At 39.2% G+C, this 23,399-nt stretch overlaps 1 protein-coding gene across 1 annotated transcript; it reads left to right on the plus strand.

The window, feature by feature from the left end:
* Window positions 1-312: 312 nt before the first annotated feature.
* Window positions 313-16,466, plus strand: MYSM1 (Myb like, SWIRM and MPN domains 1; the record flags this gene model as incomplete). Its single annotated transcript, XM_010167498.1, has 18 exons — window positions 313-383; window positions 1,421-1,498; window positions 1,635-1,661; window positions 2,226-2,304; window positions 3,201-3,299; window positions 3,961-4,724; window positions 6,087-6,217; window positions 7,704-7,807; window positions 9,353-9,430; window positions 10,599-10,687; window positions 11,011-11,065; window positions 11,150-11,200; window positions 12,337-12,411; window positions 12,672-12,860; window positions 13,099-13,231; window positions 15,228-15,333; window positions 15,457-15,514; window positions 16,302-16,466. Coding segments are annotated over 18 exons (2,352 nt in total), but the record flags the coding sequence as incomplete, so codon positions are not given.
* Between the last annotated feature and the right edge of the window lie 6,933 nt (window positions 16,467-23,399).

Consider the following 23,399-nt stretch of genomic DNA (forward strand, 5'->3'; position numbering starts at 1 on the left):
TGATAGGACCAGGGGAAAAGGCAGGAAGATGCAGCAGAGCAAGTTTAAGTTGGCCATGAGGAAAAGGTTCTTGAGGCAGAGGGTGGTGGAGCACTGGAACAGGCTCCCCAGGGAGGTGCTCATGGCACCAAGCCTGACAAGATTCAAAAAGCATTTGGCCAACATGTGCCCTCAGGGACATGGTCTGAATGTTGGGATTGTCCCGTGCTAGGGGCAAGAGTTGGACTCGATGATCCTTGTGGGTCTTTCCAACTCACAACATTTGATGATTCTATGATTCTTAATATTAAAACATATTTGTATTGTCTGCAGCCATGGACGTTGGACAGCAGCATTAGTGAAGAAAACAGGGCTGTCATCGAGAAAATGTTGCTGGAAGAAGAGTATCCTTTTGCTGATTTGCTTGTATATTTTCCTGTGTAATAACAGCAAACTTCCTGTTTCCAAAGGAACTGGACAAATCTCTTCTTGTAAAGGTGACTGAAGCACTGTCACCTTGTAGGTAGACTGCAGAAATCAAGGAGGACCCCTGAATTAATAATCTAGCTACCTGAAGCTTCCTCTGATGCTTCTGATTCTTTGGAAAATTACTCCAAAGCTTGTCTAATTTAAGCTGGCACCAAAAATAGCAGTATTTGTTCCCACTTTAGTGCCACCTCCAGCACTGTGCTGATGCAGCCGTTTGCGTAGCTGCAGAGTGAACCCAGCGAAACAGCTGATCTGCTTAAAAATAGCTACTTCTTTTTTCTGAACTGTTTCTCACTTGGACCAGTTTCCTGTGGAATTTTGTTTGGCTACATTCCTACTTCTGCCAGCATGCAAGATGAAAATGGGAAGCTGCTGCTTTCTTTAGTTGTTGGTTTTGTTTTGGTTTGTTTTTTTAGCAGTTTTGCCTTAAATAATCTTATCAGTAGTGGTGTTTCTGGCATAAGTTGACCTCCCAGACTAGGTAGGTGTTAGCAGTAGTGATCACAGTCTGATTTATTTTAATGTGCTTTTTGTAATTGAATGTAGTAATAAACAGTAACAGAGGAACAAGAAAATAAAGCAATTAAAAGTTTTCCTAATAGAATGAATTATTGAGGTTTAATTTGAAAATAGATGAGGTATCAGTACAATGAAAATTACTTTAATAAGTTTTCTAAATATGTTTCAAAAAAGGAAAATGCTGTTGTAGAAACAGAACAGGTAGTTTGCTGCAAGTAAAGTGAGCACGGGGGTTCAGAAGTCAACTTCCACTTCCCTCTGTGCTAAACTAGGAGTGTGTGAAATTGTGTATTTCCGTTTTGAAAGCAGCACTGTCATGTTTTTTGCTTCCACAGCTGAGTAATTATGATCCAGTGTAATTTATATGATTATTAGAATTCTCATGGTACAAATATTGCTGATACTTCAAAAACTTCCTTAGTAACTATTTCAGGTATTATTTATCTAATAAATCACTTCCTGAAAAAATATGGCTCAATCAAAAGGAAATGGAGAAAAGATCTATGAAAAGGTAAGCTGTGTTCTGGGAAAAATTCTCAGTTAGATGAGAAGAAATGGAGAATCCTTCCAAAACAAGGTTTTTTTGCTGAGATATACAAGGGCATCACAATTATTAATTCTATTTTCACTTTGTTTTTTATTTGCAGCCCGCATAAGAAAACTGGAAAAGTCACGTACGTACATTTTAATGAATGAGTTGCATTTTGTAAGTGTCACATCTGACTTTTTTGAAGTTACTGGACACTTTTTAAAAAAAATTAAAAGTTTTAGTTCCTTAGTTCCTGTTGTTTGGCTGTACAAAATTATTTAAGAGACCTCTCAATGCAAAGAAATATTGTTGTGTGTAATAATAAAGTAAACTAGATTGGTTTTTGTAGCATAGTATGGTAAAAACCCTTGTTAATTCTAATTGTCTTTGGTTTTTGTAGCACAGTGGTTCTTATGGTAAAAACCCTTGTTAATTCTAATTGTCTTTCTCGCCTGAACTGTTCTGTTTGCTGCTTCTATGTATTTCTCTATCATTAGTTACTGATTAATGTGTTGCCTTGAATCTTCCTTTGTGATGGAGAAGCTGACATGATTCTTGATGTTTTATTTATCAGCCATATATAAAACTCAATCCCTGGGGTCTGACAAAAGGTGGGGAGTAGTCCTCCTGTCAGAGGTGGCCGTCAGTTCCTGGGATTTGAGAATATGTATTTTCAAGAAGCACTGACTTCTGTTTCCTCTTCTCCTAGGGTGAGATCACCTACAAAATCAACGAGCTACTCATTAAAGTGGACGTCAGAAGAAAAAGAACTGTTTGAACAAGGACTGGTAAGTTTGTTTATATATGTAGTATCTTGAATAGAAATCATTACTTTATCTTAAATAACAAAATAATAGTTAATCATAGAATCATAGAATGGTTTGGATTGGAAGGGACCTTAAAGATCATCCAGTTCCAACCCCCCTGCCATCAGCAGGGACACCTTCCACTAGACCAGGTTGCTCAAAGCCTCATCCAACCTGGCCTTCAACACTTCCAGGGAGGGGGCATCTACAACTTCCTTGGGCAACCTGTTCCAGTGTCTGACCACCCTCACAGTGAATATAAATAAGCATGTTACGTGCTTCTAGTTTTGTGCTTCTAATGTTAAAAATAATTGCAATCTAATAAGAGTGTAATGATAAATTAGATTGATATTGAATGAATCTCCCAGAATGGCTTTGTTTACCAGATTTTATTCATGTGAGATCACAAAATATCTCAGATATTCAGCTTTTATGAATTCTGCAATCATAATGCTGTAGTTAACTACAAGAATTATAGTGTGTGCTTAAGGCAAATTGGCTAGGAAAGTTAAATCCTTTAACTGCTATTTTTAAGGTCTTTAGAGATTATATGGTTGTACAGTGCTGAATGTAATAGGGATTGCTTTGCCAAGTACAAATTCATTTTAGTAGGATTCCTGGGGTTTGTAGGCAGCATAATTCACAGTGTGCCTGAGCTGAGTGAAGAAGATCCCCTACTTCAGAAAAATAGCAATAACTTACTGTTGGATGTGATTTTCTTCTTAGTAGAGTGTGAGTAGCGAGGTTTTTTACCATAGATTTGCTGTACTTTTGTGCATTTGTAACAAATAATTGAGATTTTAAACTCTTTTGGCACGTAAAGTGCAGTGTCTGGAGTGTCAGAGTTTGGGTAACTTACATGTGCTTTCTTCTGCTAGGTAAAATTTGGCCGCCGGTGGACGAAAATTGCCAAGTTGATTGGAAGTCGTACGGTTCTACAAGTGAAGAGCTATGCTCGGCAGTATTTTAAGAACAAGGTAAATAGAGTGTCTCTGTAGTTAGCAAAAAGGCTGTTTGACAAGTGTGCTGTTGTACATGTAGCTTGATTTTTGACCTGTCTTTTCAGGGGACTGCTGTTAAAGTTCATACTCTGTTTATTCCCGTACTCAGAAAAGTGGAATGTGCTTATTTGCAGATTTAAATATGAAGTCAGACCTGGTTTCAGATTCCTAGAATGACTTCAGCATTTTTTATTGCTGGTATAACTAAACAATAAATGTAGTTAAATAAATGTAACTAAACAATAAATGTAGTCTCATACTGTTGGTTGCTAGTCTGAAAATACTTGTTTTCCACTATACAGCTGTTCAACTGTGTGCTCTAGTTTTAGCTTTAGCCTCATTTGGGAGTTCAGGGGCACTGAAGAAGAAATTACTACTGTCTGTGGTTTTTGGGGGGTTTTGGGGGATTTTTTTGTTCGTTTTAATGGAAATACATGTGAATTTACACTTGAGTTAGAAGTATATCTATAATGCTGTGTAAAAGTCAGTTGTAATGGATTAAAATTTATTAAAAGGGTAAAATGAGGAAGAAATACTTCAGAATGTCTGCTGTCTGAGTAAAAGAGTTCTGACTGTTCAGGAGGCAGAGGAGATTGTTTTGTTTTTCCCTCCTGAAAGTATTTTATATTTTCCTAAGGCAAAAAATTGTGATTCTGAAAAAGAAGAGCAAAGTCAATGTGATAGGAGTCTTCCCACTGAAGATGGGATAAGGGCAGAAGCCTGGACGTCTGGAAACTTGAGAGGCCGTGCAGACCCCAATCTGAATGCAGTGAAAATTGAAAAGCTGTCAGATGATGAAGAAGTCGACATAACTGATGACATGGATGAGCTACTTTCTCCTGCCTGCCAGCAAGAAACTGGAAAATCTGAATTATCTGTTATTTCAAAAAGTCCAGTGGAGGAAACAAAAGGAACTGAACATGTTTTTCCATCTGTTGGTCACAGGGCTGCAATTTCTTTACCTAAAGAAGATCCTCAACGTACCAAGCAAGATACAGTGGATGCATTAGTATTTCCAGGTGTTGCAGCAACGTGTTCTCAGCACCTGAATGGTGATAAATCAGTGAACTTAGATTATCAGCAGTATAATAATTGTATGGAGAAAGCTGAACAAGGCAGACTGGTAACATCTCATGGCACTAGACAGGTAACTGAGCAGGAGCTTAACGAGGAACAGAGAGACCTGGCTGATAATGGATTGCTTTTTCCTTCCCCCTGCCAAGTGGATGAAGATCATCAAGAAGAAGCAGAGGAGCTTAAGCCACCTGATCAAGAAGTGGAGGTTGACAGAAGCATTATTCTGGAAGAAGAAAAACAAGCTATTCCTGAATTTTTTGAAGGGCGCCAGGCCAAAACACCGGAGCGTTATTTGAAAATTAGGAATTATATTTTGGATCAATGGTAAGATGCATTAATTTCAATTACTGCAATAAGTGATTAAGATGACTCATGTCCTGCTTTGTTGTAGTTAAAACACTACTTCGTACTAATATCTTACTTCTGACAAGAGTAAAATTAATTTTATGGTGGCATTATACAGATTACCAGTGAGCAGAACTAATTATTAATGCTTCTTTTGCATCTTCCCAGTTTTTTTCTGTCATTCTGGAAGCTAATCAATGAAAAGACTTTGAAGCATTATGAAAATGAGTGTCCAGTATCAGAACAAGCTGCATCCATTTTGGTTACATTCTTTTCTTCTAGTTTTTGTAATCCTATATGTAAGAATGCATATATTCTTTTAATAAATGATTCCTCAAAATAACTGATGAAATTAATTCTGTAATGAGGTCTGTGGTACTGCCTTTACAGAAGGGCATCTAGAGGGAATAGTCTGTGCTAGAGCAAATAATGTTGACCAAAAAAATATTTCCAATTAAGAATCACTTTGGAGTAGTGCTTGCACACTTGAATTATCTTGCATTCCTGAAGAAATAGTTAGAGGAACCTTAGTGATTTGTGGTAGCTGGCTGAAAATACAGTTTGTTCTGTTAACAGTTTTCTTTGGGTGCCTGTTGTGTTAGTTAGCTTGCTTTGAAGTAGAAAGAGTTGCTGAGTTTAACTCTGATCTCATTCAGTTGTCTTGTGTATTGACAACTTATTCTAGTTGCAGAGAAACTCTTGAAATTCCATACCGGAGAATTAAAGACACGATTCAGTATCGGTTTAAAAGCAGGGAGTGAGTGTGTAGAGAGTGAAAACAAGCTCCTTTATCGCACCAGGGAGGCCTATGGTTATAGGACCTGTTTAGACTAATGTCTTCCATCAGATTAACAGTATCATCATAGAATCATAGAATGGTTTGGGTTGGAAGGGACCTTAAAGATCATCCAGTTCCAACCCCCCTGCCATCAGAAGGGACACCTTCCACTAGACCAGGTTGCTCAAAGCCTCATCCAGCCTGGCCTTCAACACTTCCAGGGAGGAGCAGCCACAGCTTCTCTGGGCAACCTGGGCCAGTGTCTGACCACCTCACAGTACTCATACTTCTGAGTAGTTCATTGCTTCTTGGTACAGTCATGTTGAAGAGTTTGTTTTAACCCAAGGAACATCAGTTTAACTCTGCATAAGTATAAGCCTCAAATAAATAGTGTGTGTTCTGTGAAGTTGATATTTCTGCTGTGATTGCTCTCTGTAGTGTGTGCATTGTGGCGGGGAAAAACTACTTCAGTGGCTCATCTTAACCTCAGCTTAAGTCTCACAATTCCTTACTCCCCCTGTGATTTGTTTTACTATTTAGCAATGTGCTGTACTTTATTTTAGGGAGAGGTGCAAACCCAAATACCTGAATAAGACTTCAGTACGTCCGGGCCTGAAGAACTGCGGTGATGTGAACTGCATTGGACGGATCCACACGTACTTGGAATTAATAGGAGCCATTAACTTCGGCTGTGGTAAAGATATTTTTATTGGAATCAGTTCAGAAGTTAAATTCTAACCAGTTCTTGCTGGACACATCTATTGTTGACTGTCATCTTTTTTTATTAAAGTGGATATTTTCATGTGAAGGGTAAAAATCAAGGTTAGTGGATATGTATTTAAAAAGAAAAGTCCTAAGTTCACTTCCCTGAAGTGTGGATTGCTGCATTTAATCGGAATCAAGCATCCATGTGGATAATCTTCCAACTTCTCTATACTCTTAATGTCTTACATAGTAATTGTTGTTACATTTAAGTCCTGTAGAGGAGATTATTTGTTGGGTTTGTATTTAGTCATGTTCCAGCCTGTATGGCTGTAGCCTGTTTTGGTATTAATGTTGAAGGGCTGCTTAACATCCGGGTGTGCTGCTCACACAGAAGCAGTTCAGGTGTACTGCTCACTGCCACGTTAATCCTTACAAGGAGGGACCTTCTGAGCAGATTGTCTCTCATGACCTTTGAAAATCTAGAGGAGTTTGTAACCCGCTTACAGGATTAAGGATTTTTGGTTATACACAGACCTTTTCTTTCTTTTTGTTTTTTCCCTTCTCCCTTCCCCTCCCCACATTTACTGCACACCAGCTGCTGGAGTGGTTTTGGGGGATTTTTTTGTGCTTTTATGTGTGTCCAGTGGTTATTTTTTTTTTTCTTGATACTTGCTGAACCAAAAATTCTGCCTTCACTACACGTAAGACAGAATTCTGTAATTCTGTTTTAGTAATTCAACATTATTGTTTCTTTTCTCACACTGAATTATAACTACTTCCTAAATAAAAATCAGTGTCTTCATCCTCAGGGCTAGTTTTTACAAGATTCAAATGTGAAAATGAGGTGACATGTTTAAAGTATGTATACGTCTATAAGTTACTGGATTAGGTTGCCCAAGGAAGTTGTAGGTTGCCCAAGGAAGTTGTAGGTTGCCCAAGGAAGTTGTAGGTTGCCCAAGGAAGTTGTAGGTTGCTCAAGGAAGTTGTGGCTGCTCCTCCCTGGAAGTGTTTAAGGCCAGGTTGGATGAGGCTTTGAGCAACCTGGTCTAGTGGAAGGTGTCCCTGCTGATGGCAGGGGGGTTGGAACTGGATGATCTTTAAGGTCTCTTCCAACCCAAACCATTCTATGATTTTTTTAGTCTCTCTGGATTGATTTTGGTCTGAAGCTGGATGACAGTCCCCTAAGAGAGGAGGAATGGCCTGCAAATACATTTTTTTTTCTGAAATACATTAACAATAAGGAAGGAGGTTTTCCTGTCTTAAAAATGCTGTGGTATTGGGAGAGGGCTGCATAACCTGTGAGTGATACGACCATCAGGAGATGTCCTTTTCACTGTGGGGTTTGTTGTTGTTGCTTTTTTTTCTTTATGGCATTTGTTGTTACCACTTATCTGTGTCGTTCTTGGCTCTGCACCAGAAATAAGTGGCTTCACACTTGACTGAAGTACAGTGTCTCTCTCTCCTGCCTCCTGTAGAACAGGCTGTCTATAACCGACCCCAGCCAGCTGACAAAACACGATCCAAAGAAGGCAAAGACACGGTGGAAGCCTACCAGCTCGCTCAGCGGTTGCAGTCCATGGTAGGTCTTGGTGAGGGAGGTGGGGACAGCAGAAAACATTCAGCATGGAGAAGGTCTTTTCAGTTTTCATTTTCTCAGGAGATTTCTCCTCTCGTTCAGTTTACAGTTTAATTACAATGCCCCGTAATTTGAGTGTCAGTCTCAGTACAAGTTCTGCTCTCTGCCAGGGCTCTGCCCTACATTCTGCCATCTTACACGTTTGATTTCTGTACTGGTACTTAACTACAGTTGTGTTTCAGTTTTTTCCCTGCAGCCCCAACCCCTTCCTACCCACCGTGATTTACTACCCTGTATTAGCCAGAAAATAGTGGAGTTTGTTGGTCATGTGTGATTAAATTGCTTGTGTTTTAACTGTTAAGTAGTATACTAGGTATGTGATATGATATGATACTGCACACAATTAGCAGTAACTCATAACTACATGAATTACCAAGGTTTGCCAGATTTAATTTTCATATTCACATTTAATGTAGCATTTTTATGCACTTCATAGCAAAATAAATCAGTTGACGAGAGGAAAACTAAAGCAATCTCACAAAAAAAAAGATATTTAAAGAACTGTAGCATACACCAGTTGTAAACACACTAATTTTACAGCTTTTTGTGTTGTCTGAACTATAATAGAGAGCTGGATAATAATGCAGCGTTGCTGTCAGAGATGTTGATGATCCATGGAGCATCAACCCGGTGTTACGCTTTACAGGCTTCAGAACTGAAAACTTCCCTGATGATATTTCGTGACAGACTGTGAACTGCTTAATTCTACAGAACCCCGGGGTGTTCTTTTGTTTCTGGAAATATGTCCTAGTGTTAGTAACATTCATGGCTGTGATAGTTTCACTGGGCCAGCACTTGGCTGCAGCCGACACAGCCGGTCACCCACTGCCCCCCCACCCCCAGGGGATAGGGGAGAGGATTGGAGGGCAAGGGTAAGGAGCCTCGTAGGGGGAGATAAGAACAGTTTAATAATAGAAATAAAAGAAAACTTAAAATAATACTAATATTAAAATAGTAGTGATAATGATAACAGTAACAAAATACACAAATGAGTGACACCCAGTGCCATTGCTCACCACCCGCCGACCAAGCCTGGCCCGATCCCAGATAACGATCCCGGAGGAGCGACAATCCCAAACCGAAACCGCAATCCCGGGAGAGCGAGAGAGGAAGAGCCCCTCACTAATACTGGACATGATGGGATATGATCTGGAATATCCCCTTGGCAGAGCCAAATGCCCATTGAGCTCATTTATTTAAGTATCCCTCACCCCCTTAGATCTTGCACTTGTAGACTGACAGAACTTCCAGCAACAAAAATGCAAACACTGGGATGTTCTCAGTGTTTTTCTTGTAACAAATCCTATGCTGAAACCAAACCCCAGCGCTGTTCTAGCTGTTAAAAACAAACCAAGCTCTGTCCCAGCTAAAAACCAGGATGGTGGGGCAGTGACCTTTTGGACAGTGTTCTTATGGCTGTTTAAATGAGGTAAATGCAGTTTTCTTCAGGATTATGATCTCTGGCTCACGTTGATTTGCTTGCTGCAGCGTACAAGACGACGGCGAGTGCGAGACCCCTGGGGAAACTGGTGTGATGCAAAGGATTTGGAAGGACAGACGTTTGAGGTAACCCTTCAGTGGTTCAAACTTTCCTTACAGAATTAATTCGTGCTAATTGCTAGCAGGTGGTGTTGCATCAAATATACAAAGGAAACAGTTGTGTAATGGGTACTTAACCTCTCTTTGTGGAAGCAATAATTTGAAAATTAATTAGCAGCTGTTACATCTTTCTGCTGCTGATAAATACAGCTGTACTTGGAGTTCACAAAGGTGTTCCTGTTGTGAGCATGTGTGACCCTACACGGTTTTATGCCTATAAAGCTCTTTGCCTTGTCAGAGATTTCATGAGCCTTTGTTTTCAGTTAAGTGCCTTTCTAAAGCTAACAGGAGGGGATAGGAGAAGACTTCAGTTTTATTTTTTCAGTCCTCTATGGTTTCTTCTTGCTTATTATGCAGGTGATACGAGTTCCTAATATTAAAGCTGTTACTGGCCATACCCCCAGAAATTCTGTGATTTATGAAGTGAATTTATTTCTTAGATTCTGTGATTTATTTCTTAGAAAAAAGAAAAATCTTACAAGTTTGCGTATTTTATAGAATACTTGGAAACGTTATGTCCACTTAAGCATGTCCATTCCTACAGTTTTAAATTATCAAAAAAGTGAGGAACTGTGAACATCCTGTTTTTCTTGTATGGAAAAACACTTAAATTTGCAGCCTTCAGTAATATGTATCTGTAACAATTACTTCCACAAAGTGATAATGCCATACCTATTTTTGACTAACTGTGGTTAATAATTCTAACACTTTCTGCAAAACACATACTGGGATGGAAATAAAGTTTGGAAGCACTCATCCTGAAAGAGGTGTCACGATAAATTCTGGCCACAGATTGTGATGGCAGGTTTTCTTCTTAGTTATCACACTTGCATTTATGCAAAGTTTGCGATATGGGCTGTGATTTTTACTGAACTGGATTGATTTGGCTGTAAGAATTCTCTCATCAGTTGTTCTGTGGACTAGATCTCTGACGGCCGTTACTTTCACACTGCTTGATGCTGCTTTGGCTGTTGCCTTCTGCCTTGAGTGGTCCTGTAACACACACAAATCGAGAGCGTTATCAAGAGCATGCTGATGGCAAGAATTTATTCTGGGATGGTTTTGGAATCGCTGCTGAAAGAGCACTGAAGACATTAAGACAGTTTTGTTTTGTTTTGTTTTTAATTCTTTTTAGCAACTGTCTGCTGAAGAATTAGCAAGAAGAAGAGAGGAAGAAAAACTGAAACCTGCAAAATCTTCTAAAGGTTCAAGACAGATAAAAAGGTATTATTTGATGTACATCATGTTCCAACATAGATCTTCTAGAAGTGAAACAAATGTCTTGGGTACTGTCAGGCTGGAACGCTGCAAATCATTAATATGTATTCCAGTCTGAAATAACATGGATGTATTTCAAATGTTTCGTATTGCAATTCACAAGTGTGGGTAGTGAAGTTTCTGTATTGGGTGGAAATCATCCTAGTGTGGTATGAGAAAGTCCAGTAAAGAAAACAAGGTTATTCCTCCTCTGCCAAGGGGACAGAGGGAAACTTGAAAAGTTTCCTGACTGTCCTGCATCTTTAGAGAAATTTTCTTTCATTTTATAGTTCCTTTGATCCCTTTCAGCTGATACCGTGCTGTTTATTCACGGAAGAAAAGCAGGTATGTACTTACGAGTGAATAATCACGAATGCTTCATTACTTATGTGCCTGTTCTTACACTCATTATGGCACGTATCATTTCAGGAACCTTTTCAGGTGAAAGTGTCTTCGGAAGCACTTCTAATAATGGATTTGGTGAGGATGAAGTTTTATCTTTCAAAAAGCTATGATGTAGAAGTTGTGCCATTTCTTTTACTGGGCTATGTAAGAAGATGGAGAAATACAGTACTTAATAAATTAACTTCTTTCCATGCAGACCTAGAAGCGAGAATCTAGTATTAAATAAAACCCCTAAAGATGGCTTTTAGGTTGTGCTTATGTTGTTTTAGAAAGTAAATGGTTGTACACCAATAAGGGTGTTACTACTTACTATTCTCTATCATATGTTAAATATAATTTAGTTAAAGCTACTTTCTAAAATCGATTGCTGTTTTGAAATCTTACAGGTTTGTTTTCTACTAGTCTGGGAACTGATATTGTGTTTATAAAGCAACGTGTGGTTTTTTAATAACCTCAGGTTGTACCTAAACCGGTGCAGTTCTTCAGCACTGCACAGCATTGCACAGGCTTCAGTTTCTGAAGCTATCATCACTTCAGGTGTGGAAGTGTTACACGCATGCGCTGTGTACATACGTGTATATAATAAGCAAACTTAATCTCTTCTGGGCCACCAGGATGATCCAAGGGCTGGAGCACCTCTCCTATGAGGACAGGCTGAGAGAGTTGGGGCTGTTCAGCCTGGAGAAGAGAAGGCTCTGGGGAGATCTTATAGCGGCCTCCCAGTACCTGAAGGGGCTACAAGAAAGCTGGGGAGGGACTTTTCATAAGGGCAGTTAATGACAAAACAAGGGGAAATGTCTTTAAGCTGAAAGAGGGGAGGTTTAGATGAGATATTAGGAAGAAGTTCTTCACTGTGAGGGTGGTCAGACACTGGAACAGGTTGCCCAAGGAAGTTGTGGCTGCTCCTCCCTGGAAGTGTTCAAGGCCAGGTTGGATGAGGCTTTGAGCAACCTGGTCTAGTGGAAGGTGTCCCTGCTGATGGCAGGAGGGTTGGAACTGGATGATCTTTAAGGTCCCTTCCAATCCAAACCATTCCATGATTCTCTTGGCTTTAAATTGAAACACTGGATGTTTGAGAGTCTTTAGCTGTCCTAAGTTTTCCTTCTAAATGTCATTGTAGCTGTGAAGCCCATTGTATTCTGTTGTGTGCAGAGCAAAACTGGGAGAAATTACACAACTTGGACTTTAATAACTGTTTAATATCACTTTAGCACTCTCACGTGTCCATGGCAGAAGTAATAGGACTGCTAGGGGGAAGATACTCTGAAGCTGATAAAATTGTAGAAGTAAGTGTTTGTCTTTTTACATTATTAAAAAAATACTAAAACTGTTATGATAATATATATTAGTGTAAATGTTATTTCTGAAGGGCAACTATTTAAATAGATTAAAGTTGAAGTTATTTGCTGTAGTCTTGAAATGTTAGAGTTATGTTTATTTTAAGTGTTGGCCTGTCAGCTCAATCACGAGGAAGATCTGGTATATGACACTTAAAATTCTTTAGATTTTATTGAACTGATGGAGATTTCTTGCATTTATCCATCAGGTTTGTGCAGCAGAGCCGTGCAACAGTCTCAGTACAGGACTGCAGTGCGAGATGGACCCGGTGTCTCAAACGCAGGCCTCGGAAACGCTGGCTGCCAGAGGATACAGCGTTATCGGGTGGTACCATTCCCACCCGGCCTTTGACCCCAACCCCTCCATACGGGATATTGACACTCAAGCTAAATACCAGGTACTTGCTGGTCTGTGCATTCAAAAGAAATAAATAGCAAAAAAAGCCCAACAACCCTAAAGCCTCCCTGGCATTTGCAATGTTAATGCACATTATTATTGCTCTAATGCATCGTGAAGGAAGTTCATTCATAAATGGACATAAATTCTACTTGTTTCATTTCAGAATGCTGTTGTGAAAAAGTTTATATTTTCTGTATGTGTGTTTTTTTGGTGTGTTTCTGGTTTTTTTTTTTTAGAGTTATTTCTCCAGGGGTGGTGCCATGTTCATTGGAATGATTATAAGCCCTTACAACCGAAATAATCCTCTTCCATATTCTCAGATTACTTGTCTAGTAATTAGCGATGAGATCAGTTCTGATGGCTCCTACCGTAAGTACCAGTATTTTATCCATTGTCTTAAGTTTTCTTTTCCTTTTAGATACTAAGGGGAAAAAATTTGTCTCTTCTTGAACTTGAGAAATAGGTATTTATATATTTATGTTGGTAACTTTATGTGCTGTACAAAACCAAGAATTTTACTCTAAAGAGTAATCCTGCAAGTAGCTCATGCTGTCATGCAGCAACATACAGGTATAAATAGATAGAAGATTGTTTTTCCTTCTTTTTAATTAATATTTCCCACCATCTGTGAAAGAAATTAACAGGGTGGGACAAGGGTCACTGTTATTTACATGCAGCATCCATATGAATCGCTGAGAAACTGCTTCGCGTGTATTTCTTGGACTTTGCTGTGTTACAAAATTCTGAAGAGATGCTCTGATCGAGGAGACAGAAGTAGAATAGCAACGAGTTGGCCAAAAATCCTTACTGGAGTAACTTAGCATTCTCTGAAGGTCAAAGGATCAAACTTGCCAGCTGTCCAGGAAAAGGCAAGATATGAAATGCTGTGCTGGCATGAATCCCAACCTAAGAGACCAAATTCTCAATTAAAAATGTCATTGGCATTTCATGGAAACCGGATGTTTTCCTTTCTTGACTAGTTAAGGACTCCTCATATAAAATTTATGATATTTCAAGTTATTATCAGACTTTCTGCTCATTCCCTGACATGAATTTGAGGAGAATTCCCATGATACCAGTATATGGTTGTGGGAGCTGCCTCTTCTCTCTCCTCCTCCCTCCCCCTGTTTTTGCATCTAGAGTCTGAGGTTTCTGGTTTTCTTGGCAAGGCGACAGCAGAGGCCGTGTGAGCTGACAGTTCCTCCTCTGTTTTTTCCTGTGGAAGTAAGCAAGGGAGACCATCTGCCTGCAGACTCGCTTCATAGTCCTGGGGGAAGTGAAGTGATGGCCACATCTGTGCAGTAATTCCTGTTTACTGTACTGATAGGCCCAGAATTTTATCCTCATTTCCCATTGTGTGGGATTAAAATAATGAGAAATTTTATCTGCCCTTAGAAGTGGATGGTTTTTTGGTCACATACATTTTCTGCCCGAGATAACTTAATATTTATCTTCATCTCCTGAAATCAACTTATTACAAAAAGCTATCTACTCTAGCTCTTTGGGAAAGTTACACCATGGCAGTAGCACTGTAGTACTGTGCAAATAAACAAAAATCAATATTATGAGCCATAAATATTTCTATAGATTAATTCTTACTCTTGGAATTGTATTCTGCACTGAACACGTCTCACGTTTGAGTTGTGTTCAAACAGCAAATTGCATTTATTGCTTTCTGTTCACCTACTCTGAGCTGTAGGTGGAAAGCGTGTGTTTCATCTCATCACATTCTTAGGATCTTGGAAAGACTTTGTTGGTTTAATTTGGCTTGTTTCTTAATGACTTACTGATATTTACAGCCTTTTTTTGTCCCACTGATTTTTGGTAAAGGAATTGTGTCCTGCAAGTAAATTTCTGGTGTTCCTTTAGAATACTTTCTAAATTCCATTTCCCACTCCTGCAATAAACTAGAAGAATTTCTTCCTTTAGGAACAAAATTCCTCTGAAACCTAGAACAATAGTCAGCCACTTCATCAGCCAGTTTGTACATGAAAAGCACAACCTCAGAGAGCCCACAGCAGTGTGAGTGGTACTAGGTTATAAAATCTCCATTTATTTTGCCATTTTTCTGTCACTGTGTAGATTTCTGTGTGTTTCCTTATGGCATCAGGAATTGGCGAGGCCAAGGAGGAGAACAGACTTGTTCTCTACTCCCACCAAAATTAACTTTGGAATCCCAAATAAGTCATGGTTTTACTTTAACCTCCTTAATGTTGGCAAGTAACAGGACTGTGAACTTCTGCAGTTAGTAATAAATTACGAGCAGTTATGGGGAAGGAAGAGGCTGCACCGAAAACTCAAAAAGAAGGGAAAAAAAAATGTTGAGCGTACTAGAAACTGAATAATTGTGTTCCCTTGGTTACAGGCCTGCCCTACAAATTTGAAGTACAGCAGATGTTGGAGGAACCTCAGTGGGAATTAATATTTGAAAAAACAAGATGGATAATTGAAAAGTACAGGTTCTGCCATAGGTACGTGTCTGTTTCTGTTACAGAGAACAGCCTGTTTCAGATGTTTGCATGTTTGTTGGTGATGCTGCGATAAAGATGTGTGTCTGCTTTCTACAGCACTACTCTTTGTTTTCCTTTTAACAGCAGTGTCCCCATGAATAAAATTTTTCATAGAGATTCTGACCTGACTTGTTTGCAGAAAGTAAGTTTTCTTCTTTTATTTTGTAGCTTTTTAAATTGTAAATGTTCTTTTTAAACACAAATCTGTTTCATATCATCAGAAGTCACCTGAAGTTACATTTTTACAAACACAATGAAAGTAGCTGTTCATTCGAGAGAGTTGGGGACAACAGTTACGTGCAGATACCAAGTTTTAACCTCAGTTTGGAGAAGAAAGAATGTCAAATTAATAATGTCTCTTCTCAGCATGTTGTGTGCTGTCAGTGTCCAGAACTGCATGAGTTTCAAGAGAAGATTTGGGCTTCCTAGTGCTTTGTTCGGTCAGGACAGTAGTGCTGTGCCGTGTTTGTCATGTATAAGTGGGGACTTTTAATTCTGCAGTCAGTGTAGCCATCGCTGTGAAGTTCTGAATTACTACAGTGGTAACATCAGTTGCACAAACGAGACAGAAAATCTGCCCAAAGCAAAAGACATAAACAGAAAATGCACACACAGTGATTACCCACATCTAATTTATTTTTTCCTTCTCAACATGACTGGTTATAAACAGCTTAAATCTGAGGTAGAATACTCTTGAATTTAGCTGTTGCGTAATTGGTTTGGAAGAATTGATTTTAAATTACCCATGTGTTCCTGTGTGACCGTTCTTCTCTAAAATTTATATTGTACAGTTGAACACTTTCTGTAGTGTTACTCCTAAATAAATACATTAAAAATAATTCTGGAATACTTATCAGCTAGAAGGGGGGAAAAACATAAACTCAGGAAAAATGTCAGTTTTTTAAAAAATCTCCTTTTCTTTTGACTAGCTTTTGGAGTGCATGAGGAAGACTTTGGGCAAGGTAACAAACTGCTTCATTGCTGAAGAGTTCTTGACTCAGATAGAAAACCTATTCCTCTCCACATACAAGAGTGAGAAAAAGGGTGATGCTGAAGAAAATGAGAATGAATGTTCAAATGAATTACCAGTGTGAGGGCTTTAACAAAAGAAAACTATGGATTTTTTTTTCCTGTCCCTCCTCCCCATTATGTCAATGATTTCAGAATAATTATCTATTTTAATAGTAACTGTTCCAGGATCCAGGGTCATCCTCCTGTTACGGTTTCAGCTGACTTTGAGACACTCGGATGTGTGACCTGACTGCACGAGGGCCGCTCCATACTCGGTTTTATGAAAATCAAGTTCCACAGAATTAATTGCTTGACCTTTGGTCTGCTATTTGGGAAGAGAGACAACCTGGTGAGAATACTCTGCTTCAGTCTTCAAGGAGAGTTTGTACTTTCTCAAGTCTCTCAGTTTGGGAATTTTCTCTTATTTTTTTATCTACAGGTACACATCTAACTTGACATTAATTTGTTCCTTAATGCTTTAGAGGTTTTAAGTTTGAATGAATTCACAAAAGAGAAACTTAAAACTTAATGAAATGAAAAATTTGTAGCTCAGTGATTTCAAACTGAAAATCCAGCCTGAAGTTCTACGCAGTTGTGGTTTAAATACATCATCTGAATTTTTAGTTATTCTTTTTCCCCTGTTGATCCCTATGGTCAAGTAGCTTTTTGGCATGTTCTTTGCCATCTTGCTTCTGTATTTGAGGAGGGAAAGCTGGCAAGTTTTCATGACTTCTCGGTAGTACTTGTGCTTGTTTCCAGTGGAAATGATAACTCCTGTCTTACTACAGGTTGCAGTGTTTCTGATCTTCCATTCTACTGGGAGATATTATGTTGTTCTGCCAGATCATTCTGATTTGTCCGCTTCTAATTGTTGCTGTTTCCTGTGGAAACGAGCTCTTGATTGACGGCAAACTTAGTGCAACAAGCAGAAAAGTATTTGTCTTTAAAGAAAAATAAAACAAACCCACCCACTTTTATATTCAGTCTTCTCTAAAATGTGCAGTTCAATAAGAAAACAATGTTTTGTATCAGCTCTTCAGTTGTAATTTCACACGAGTATATATTCAGATAAATTACTCATAAAGAGATTGATCTTGATTGAGAAGTTTTTTGCTTGCCACTTGGGAATGTTTCATGAGCTCTATCACTGTGAATCTTTACAGAAAAAAAATGTGCTTTAAATTTTGCTTTCTAAATCGAAACTTGACTGATATACAGTTATCACTATTTACACAGATTTATCTTGGGCAAAGTTTCTCAGGTCTAAAATATATTTGAAAACATGAAGCACGCAAGACCTTGAGTTTGTATCTAGAGGGGTGACAATGGACTCAATTCTTATTTTAAAAATATATATATATATATGTGTGTGTGTACATATATCTAGTTCTACATAAGATAAATGGGATTTAAGATTTTATATGTTTACATTTTTAACTTCAGCTTTTCATTTGTATAAAGAGTTTGAAAAGCTTTAAAATTGTACAGTTGCATCCCACAGAGGGAACTCCTTAACAGGACGTTAAGGTGACTTTATTATCGTGCCCCGTACAATGTTAGTCTCTTTCTGTTACTAAGTGGACGGTGCAGAACCCGATCCCATGAGAATGGGAGCCCTTGATACTTGGTGAGTCTCCTGATGCAGATGCTATGGACTTAAAAATAATGGTGAATGTTCTGTGCTCTCGTCTATGTTAAATCTGCTGGTGCACAGCTTTAGATCCCACTACTATGTAGCATTTACAAACGTGGTGTATCCATCTATATAAGGCATGTTGACTCAGTCTGCTTATATTCTAATTGATCATCTTTGGGACTTCCTAATTAAAAATATTGCATGGCTTTCTCTGGTTCTAGTTCCAACTACGCTCCTGGTGAGACAGCATTCCTTCCCTACTTAGTTGTGGAGTGGGCTGCAGTGTGAAGGGATTCCTTTGCAGTTTCACATAGGTTACTCTAGAAAAATCACACGGTATCAGTGTATGTACTAAAAGCTGTAATTAGTTCTGATGTGTAGGAAGAGAATTTTGAACCTCCTGTGTAACAGCAAAATGAAGTAGATAATGTTTGTTGTCCACATACAGTCTGATTTCCAGCTGTTTAAGGATGGATGTCAGTATTACCCAAGTGGTGGTAACAATGTGCTGGCTGCTCCTCTGTTTAATGGTTAAACTAAGTAATAAGAGCTGTATTAATGGGATTTAACAGTGATGCTATATCAGAAAAGTTTGAGTAAAACATACTGCTGAAGCAGTTTGTCTCTTGAGAAGAGGACGTGGTGTGGTGTTTATGAGCCTTTGATATGCACACAAAGACTCTGAGAGATGCTCCAAGAGTTCGTTACCAGGGTGGTGTGGGAGGAAACATCATCTCTAGTACCATCATAATCCGATATTGTCAGACGATACTGTATGTGAATTGGAAATACAGCATTTGTGATGCTCAGTAATCATTTTTCTTGGCAGGAGCCATGGTAAGAAAGTAATTAACTTACTTTTCATAATTTATTTTGACTGTGTGGTTAATAAGAAGAGTTTGGAAGTTGCATGCTCCTAAGATAAAGATGTATTTTACTAATACTACCAGTTCTGCTACCAAACACGTAGAGGGCATTAAAAGGGCATTAAATATTTTTATTGGGAAGCTCTTTCCCCCCACTCCCCCCCCCATCCAGCTGTTCTGTTTCTGCCAGCTTTGTTTTAGTGGACCTATCATGGACTAATGCACAATTTCTTGATGTAAGACCAGCTGTTATGCCAGGTTGCTCCTCAGGAGATGGGAAATGGTTGATTAGCAAGTAGAATGATATAGTTTAAACTGGAAGAGTCAACAGTTAAAGAAACGAACAAAATAAACCTGAGAACCTCTAAGATGTAACTTGTGGGCAGTATCCTTTATGGGCATTTGTTGGCTGAGTCAAGTGTTGCTGTCCCAGTTACCAGCTGTGCTTCTTTCTTCACAGGGATATATGCTTTGTGTTCCAGGGGAGGGCAATGTCCATAATTTGGGGTTTTTTTTAAAAAATAAGTAACTTCCAGATAACAATTCAGTTAAGGACAACAAACAAACAAACAGAAAAAACCCAAACCAGCCGAACAAAAAGAGTTAATGCTGTTGCCATGAAGTACTTTTTTCCTTTTGCTTGCTGCTTTGATAATCCTGACGGAGGGTGTACAAGAGTCGACTAATAAAGGTTGTACCTGCAGTACCTTGGAAAGTGTGTTCCGTGTTTGTAATAGTTTCTTGTCTCTCGAGCATCCGATCTGGTATTTACTCCATTAGTAATATCAAGTGATTCAACCAAGTTCAGTCCCACTAGAGGGAGCGTTGTCACAGCTGATGCAAAAAAGGGTTTGAATGAAGAGCAAACTCTGCTTACTGGGGCACAACAGCTCCTGGGTAGTGATGAGATTTGATGGGCAGTAGCTGTGTACGTTGGTATGGATTTGTTTCTTTCATTTGTCCTTACAAACTCTCTGCTTTAGTCTCCTTCACAAAATTATCCAGTGGTTATTTGGGGCAGGGATGCCAGGGTGGTAGATGGGTATTTTCTGTGCTGTTTTCACAGATAATCCTGGTTGTAGGCTCACTAATGTTTGTGCGGGCAACTCCAGTGGCTCCTGAAGATGATCATCAAATTACCTTTCAAACAACTCTATTCATTACCCAACTTAATTCCAGTGTGTCGGTTCTAGTTCTGTTTCTGCCAGCAGCAGGAACCAGATCAACATTTTCCAGTTGTGCTAGCAGAGAATTTGCTCTGCTGAGCGTTCCTGAGCGATGAGGACGTGGTGTTGTGTAGGGGACAGAGACGCCGTGGAGGTGCAAAGCGAGGGGCACGGTGTGCCTCGAAAAGCACACGTGGCAGAGCAGCGCAGCGGGGTCTGCAGGGGAAGGAACACGCTGGGCTGTTGCTGCGTGTCCCGCTGAGGGGACAAGGGATGTTAGGATGTGTGCAGGGTGACTCCCGAGCTGGCACATGGGAAGTAGCTGGTTGTCAATATCCCAGAGAGCGTTATAATCATATTTGATACTGAACAAAGTATGTAATGGCCCAGATAAAAGCATCCTGGTTGTTTAATTGGAAATGTCTTGCTGTTTTACATAGACCTACTGCCCTATTTTTATGAGATCTAGAATTGTGCCGAGAAATTGTTTCCATGGAAGCAGAGATCACTAAAGAAATAACTCACTCCACATTTCACAGAATTTCCTACAGGATTATTCGTTTTACAGCCTGGTGTTCTAAATAATTAACCCTTGTAGTACCACTGCAGCTTAGCAAGGATTAAAAGAAATAATACTTTATTTTCTTGCCATAGAGACATTACATATACATTTATTTATATATGTATGTTAAAGGAATTTAACCCAGTGGGTAACTCTAGGTTTGCTTTATTGACAACTCACAGTTGGGCTATCACCACAGTGAGTAGCAAAGGCCTTGCAAAAATCGAGCTCTCTATATCTGTTAAATTTAACATTATACAATAGATATTCTTTTCAAAGTTCTTAGTGTTTTCCCATGAACCCTGAGTTCCAAATTTCTCATTAATTTAAAATTCTATAAAAATTCTTCAAACCTGGCTGATTTGTCTCGTTTCAGTTCCTCTTCAGAAGTTGCAGCCCCGCTGGTCTCATTCTGGTCACTGTGTTCACTTCTCTTCTTGAATATTCTTCCTCTCTGCTCACCTTTGCACTTCTATGAAAAACTAACAAAATGACATTTAACTTGTGCTTCTAAATTCTCTTATTGTTGATTCAGTTATTGTTATTCTGTTATTGTTGGGTTTAAACCAACCATGGAGAGGGCTATAACTATTATTCCATTATTTCATAGCACCTGTTTCTAATTTTTCATCTTAACCATAATACTTCTATTAATCAATATCATTTTACCTATCAGAATTCTCTTAGAGAGCCTTTCCCTTTTACATGTATATAGATATTTGGAAATACTTTTGTCTTTAGAATAAGTCCGTTCTCTCCTTATTTACAGAGGGGAAGATCTACCAGTACAAAAACGTCAATAGAAAAATGCACTTTTATTTTGGCACTTTATGCAGCTCTGTCAGGGAAATTTAAAATTATTCGTTCTTTACCCTTCTCTTGCTGCTGTTTTGCACTTTTTGCTTGGTGATGGGTATGGTTTAAAACTATCATCGGGCTTCTGGCCACCTTTGAGGGAAGAGACAACAAATGCAGATTTTAATTAAGGTAACAGCAATGAGAATCTTCCACCAGTTGGGAAAAGAGACCATCTTGTTTAGTTACCTGTGTTATTTTCTTCCATGTATTACTTTTGTCAAACCCCTTTTTCTCTACTTTGCTGCATCTGGATGAAGGGGAAACTGTCAAATGATAATATGAGGCTGAGACTAAGTGTGATAGTTTCACTGGGCCAGCACTGGGCTGCAGCCCCCACGCCCAGGGGATAGGGGAGAGAACTGGGGTTTCTCTCCTCTATGAGTAAGGAGACTCGTAGGGTAAGTTAAGAACAGCTTCATAATAGAAATAAAAGAAAACTTAAAATAATACTAATATTAAACTAGTAGTGATAATGATAACGGTGAAAAATATGCAAATGAGTGACACCCAGTGCCATTGCTCACCACCCGCTGACCAAGCCCGGCCCGTTCCCAGATAACGATCCCGGAGGAGCGACAATCCCAAACCGAAACCACAATCCCGGTTGTGAGCTCTGAGTTCACAGCAGCTCAGGCTCTGTCCTCCAGAGAGAAGAAAAACAAAACTCATTCTCTCTAAAGTTCATAATGTGAAATAAAATAAAGGCAAGATATGAGAAGGTAGGTGACACTTAAATAGGTTTTGACTTTGAAGGAGGGATGTGAATTTAAAAAAAAAAAAAAAGGCAGATCATTAGAGGTAAATGAATGACTTAGAAATTAAAAATGAAATAAGAGTTACTAAGCTATTATCAAAGGATCGTCAATATGACAACCTGAAAGACCTGGCAATTTTAATAATAATTTTAGCTGTAGATCTCAATTATTTTCTAAGAAAGATAACTACTGTTATTTTTATCTGAAAGGGAAATGAAGAGGTGTGATCATGTGCTATAAAGGAGCCAGGAATGATTGGAAGAACGTGTCTCATCTTCACTCCCTCAAGTAGGCTGATTTAGAAACAGGTCTGGCTGCAAAGTTCAACTCCAGATTGTGCCCTTCTCTAGAGGTACAGGGTATTTACATCTGGAGCTCTCATTTTAAACACATACTGTGTGTAAATACTCATGGGCAGCCAGGGTGACTTCCCACTGTTCACCCAGACGCACGCTGTCACTCCACGTAGCCCACCTCGCATGGCTTTGGAGCTGGGCAGGTAAAAGGAGCTGACCACAAGACAGCATGCAAATTGTGTAGATGGGGGGGATGACGTTCTGTGGTCACTACTGGTCCCAAAATAATGCTTTATAAAATCTTGACAGTGTTTGACAAATCAGATGAATGAGATTTGTTTAATGCAAACAGGAAAATATCTTTCAGCCGCTGCAAAAACTCATGGAAATGGTAACTCGTGCTTTGTTGTAGATCATTAGGGCGCTTGGGAGCTACTGGCGTGTGCTGCGAAAGGCCTTACTCAACCTTCAGATTGAAAAATTTCTTCAGAAACAGCTAACAACTTTGTGAGGGTAATGCAGGCGTGAAAATCATCAGCCCTAGTACTGCCTGGGGATGAGTACGTGCCAAAGGAAAGGGGGAGAGAAGCTTTCTGTGCTGGAAGATGAGCCGGCGCTCCTGTGCTCTGTAAGTAGGAGAGCAGCCGTCATACTGATGAACAGCCATCCCTCCTGAATTGGCAGCTGCTTTTATTTTATAAAATAAAAGGCTTTATTTTATAAATACGTGAGAGGTAGAAAGGAGGAATTCCCTAACTGACAAGAATCTAGACAGTGGAATGATACAGAGGCTGTGTGATGGAAGAAACAGGAAAAACCATGATGGAAGTGGAGGGGTAGGATTTCTTCCAACAGAAATGGGAGAAATTCCTTAAAT

The sequence above is a fragment of the Antrostomus carolinensis genome, unplaced genomic scaffold, assembly GCF_000700745.2.
Source record: "Antrostomus carolinensis isolate BGI_N321 unplaced genomic scaffold, ASM70074v2 scaffold355, whole genome shotgun sequence".
Taxonomy (NCBI): Eukaryota; Metazoa; Chordata; class Aves; order Caprimulgiformes; family Caprimulgidae; genus Antrostomus; species Antrostomus carolinensis.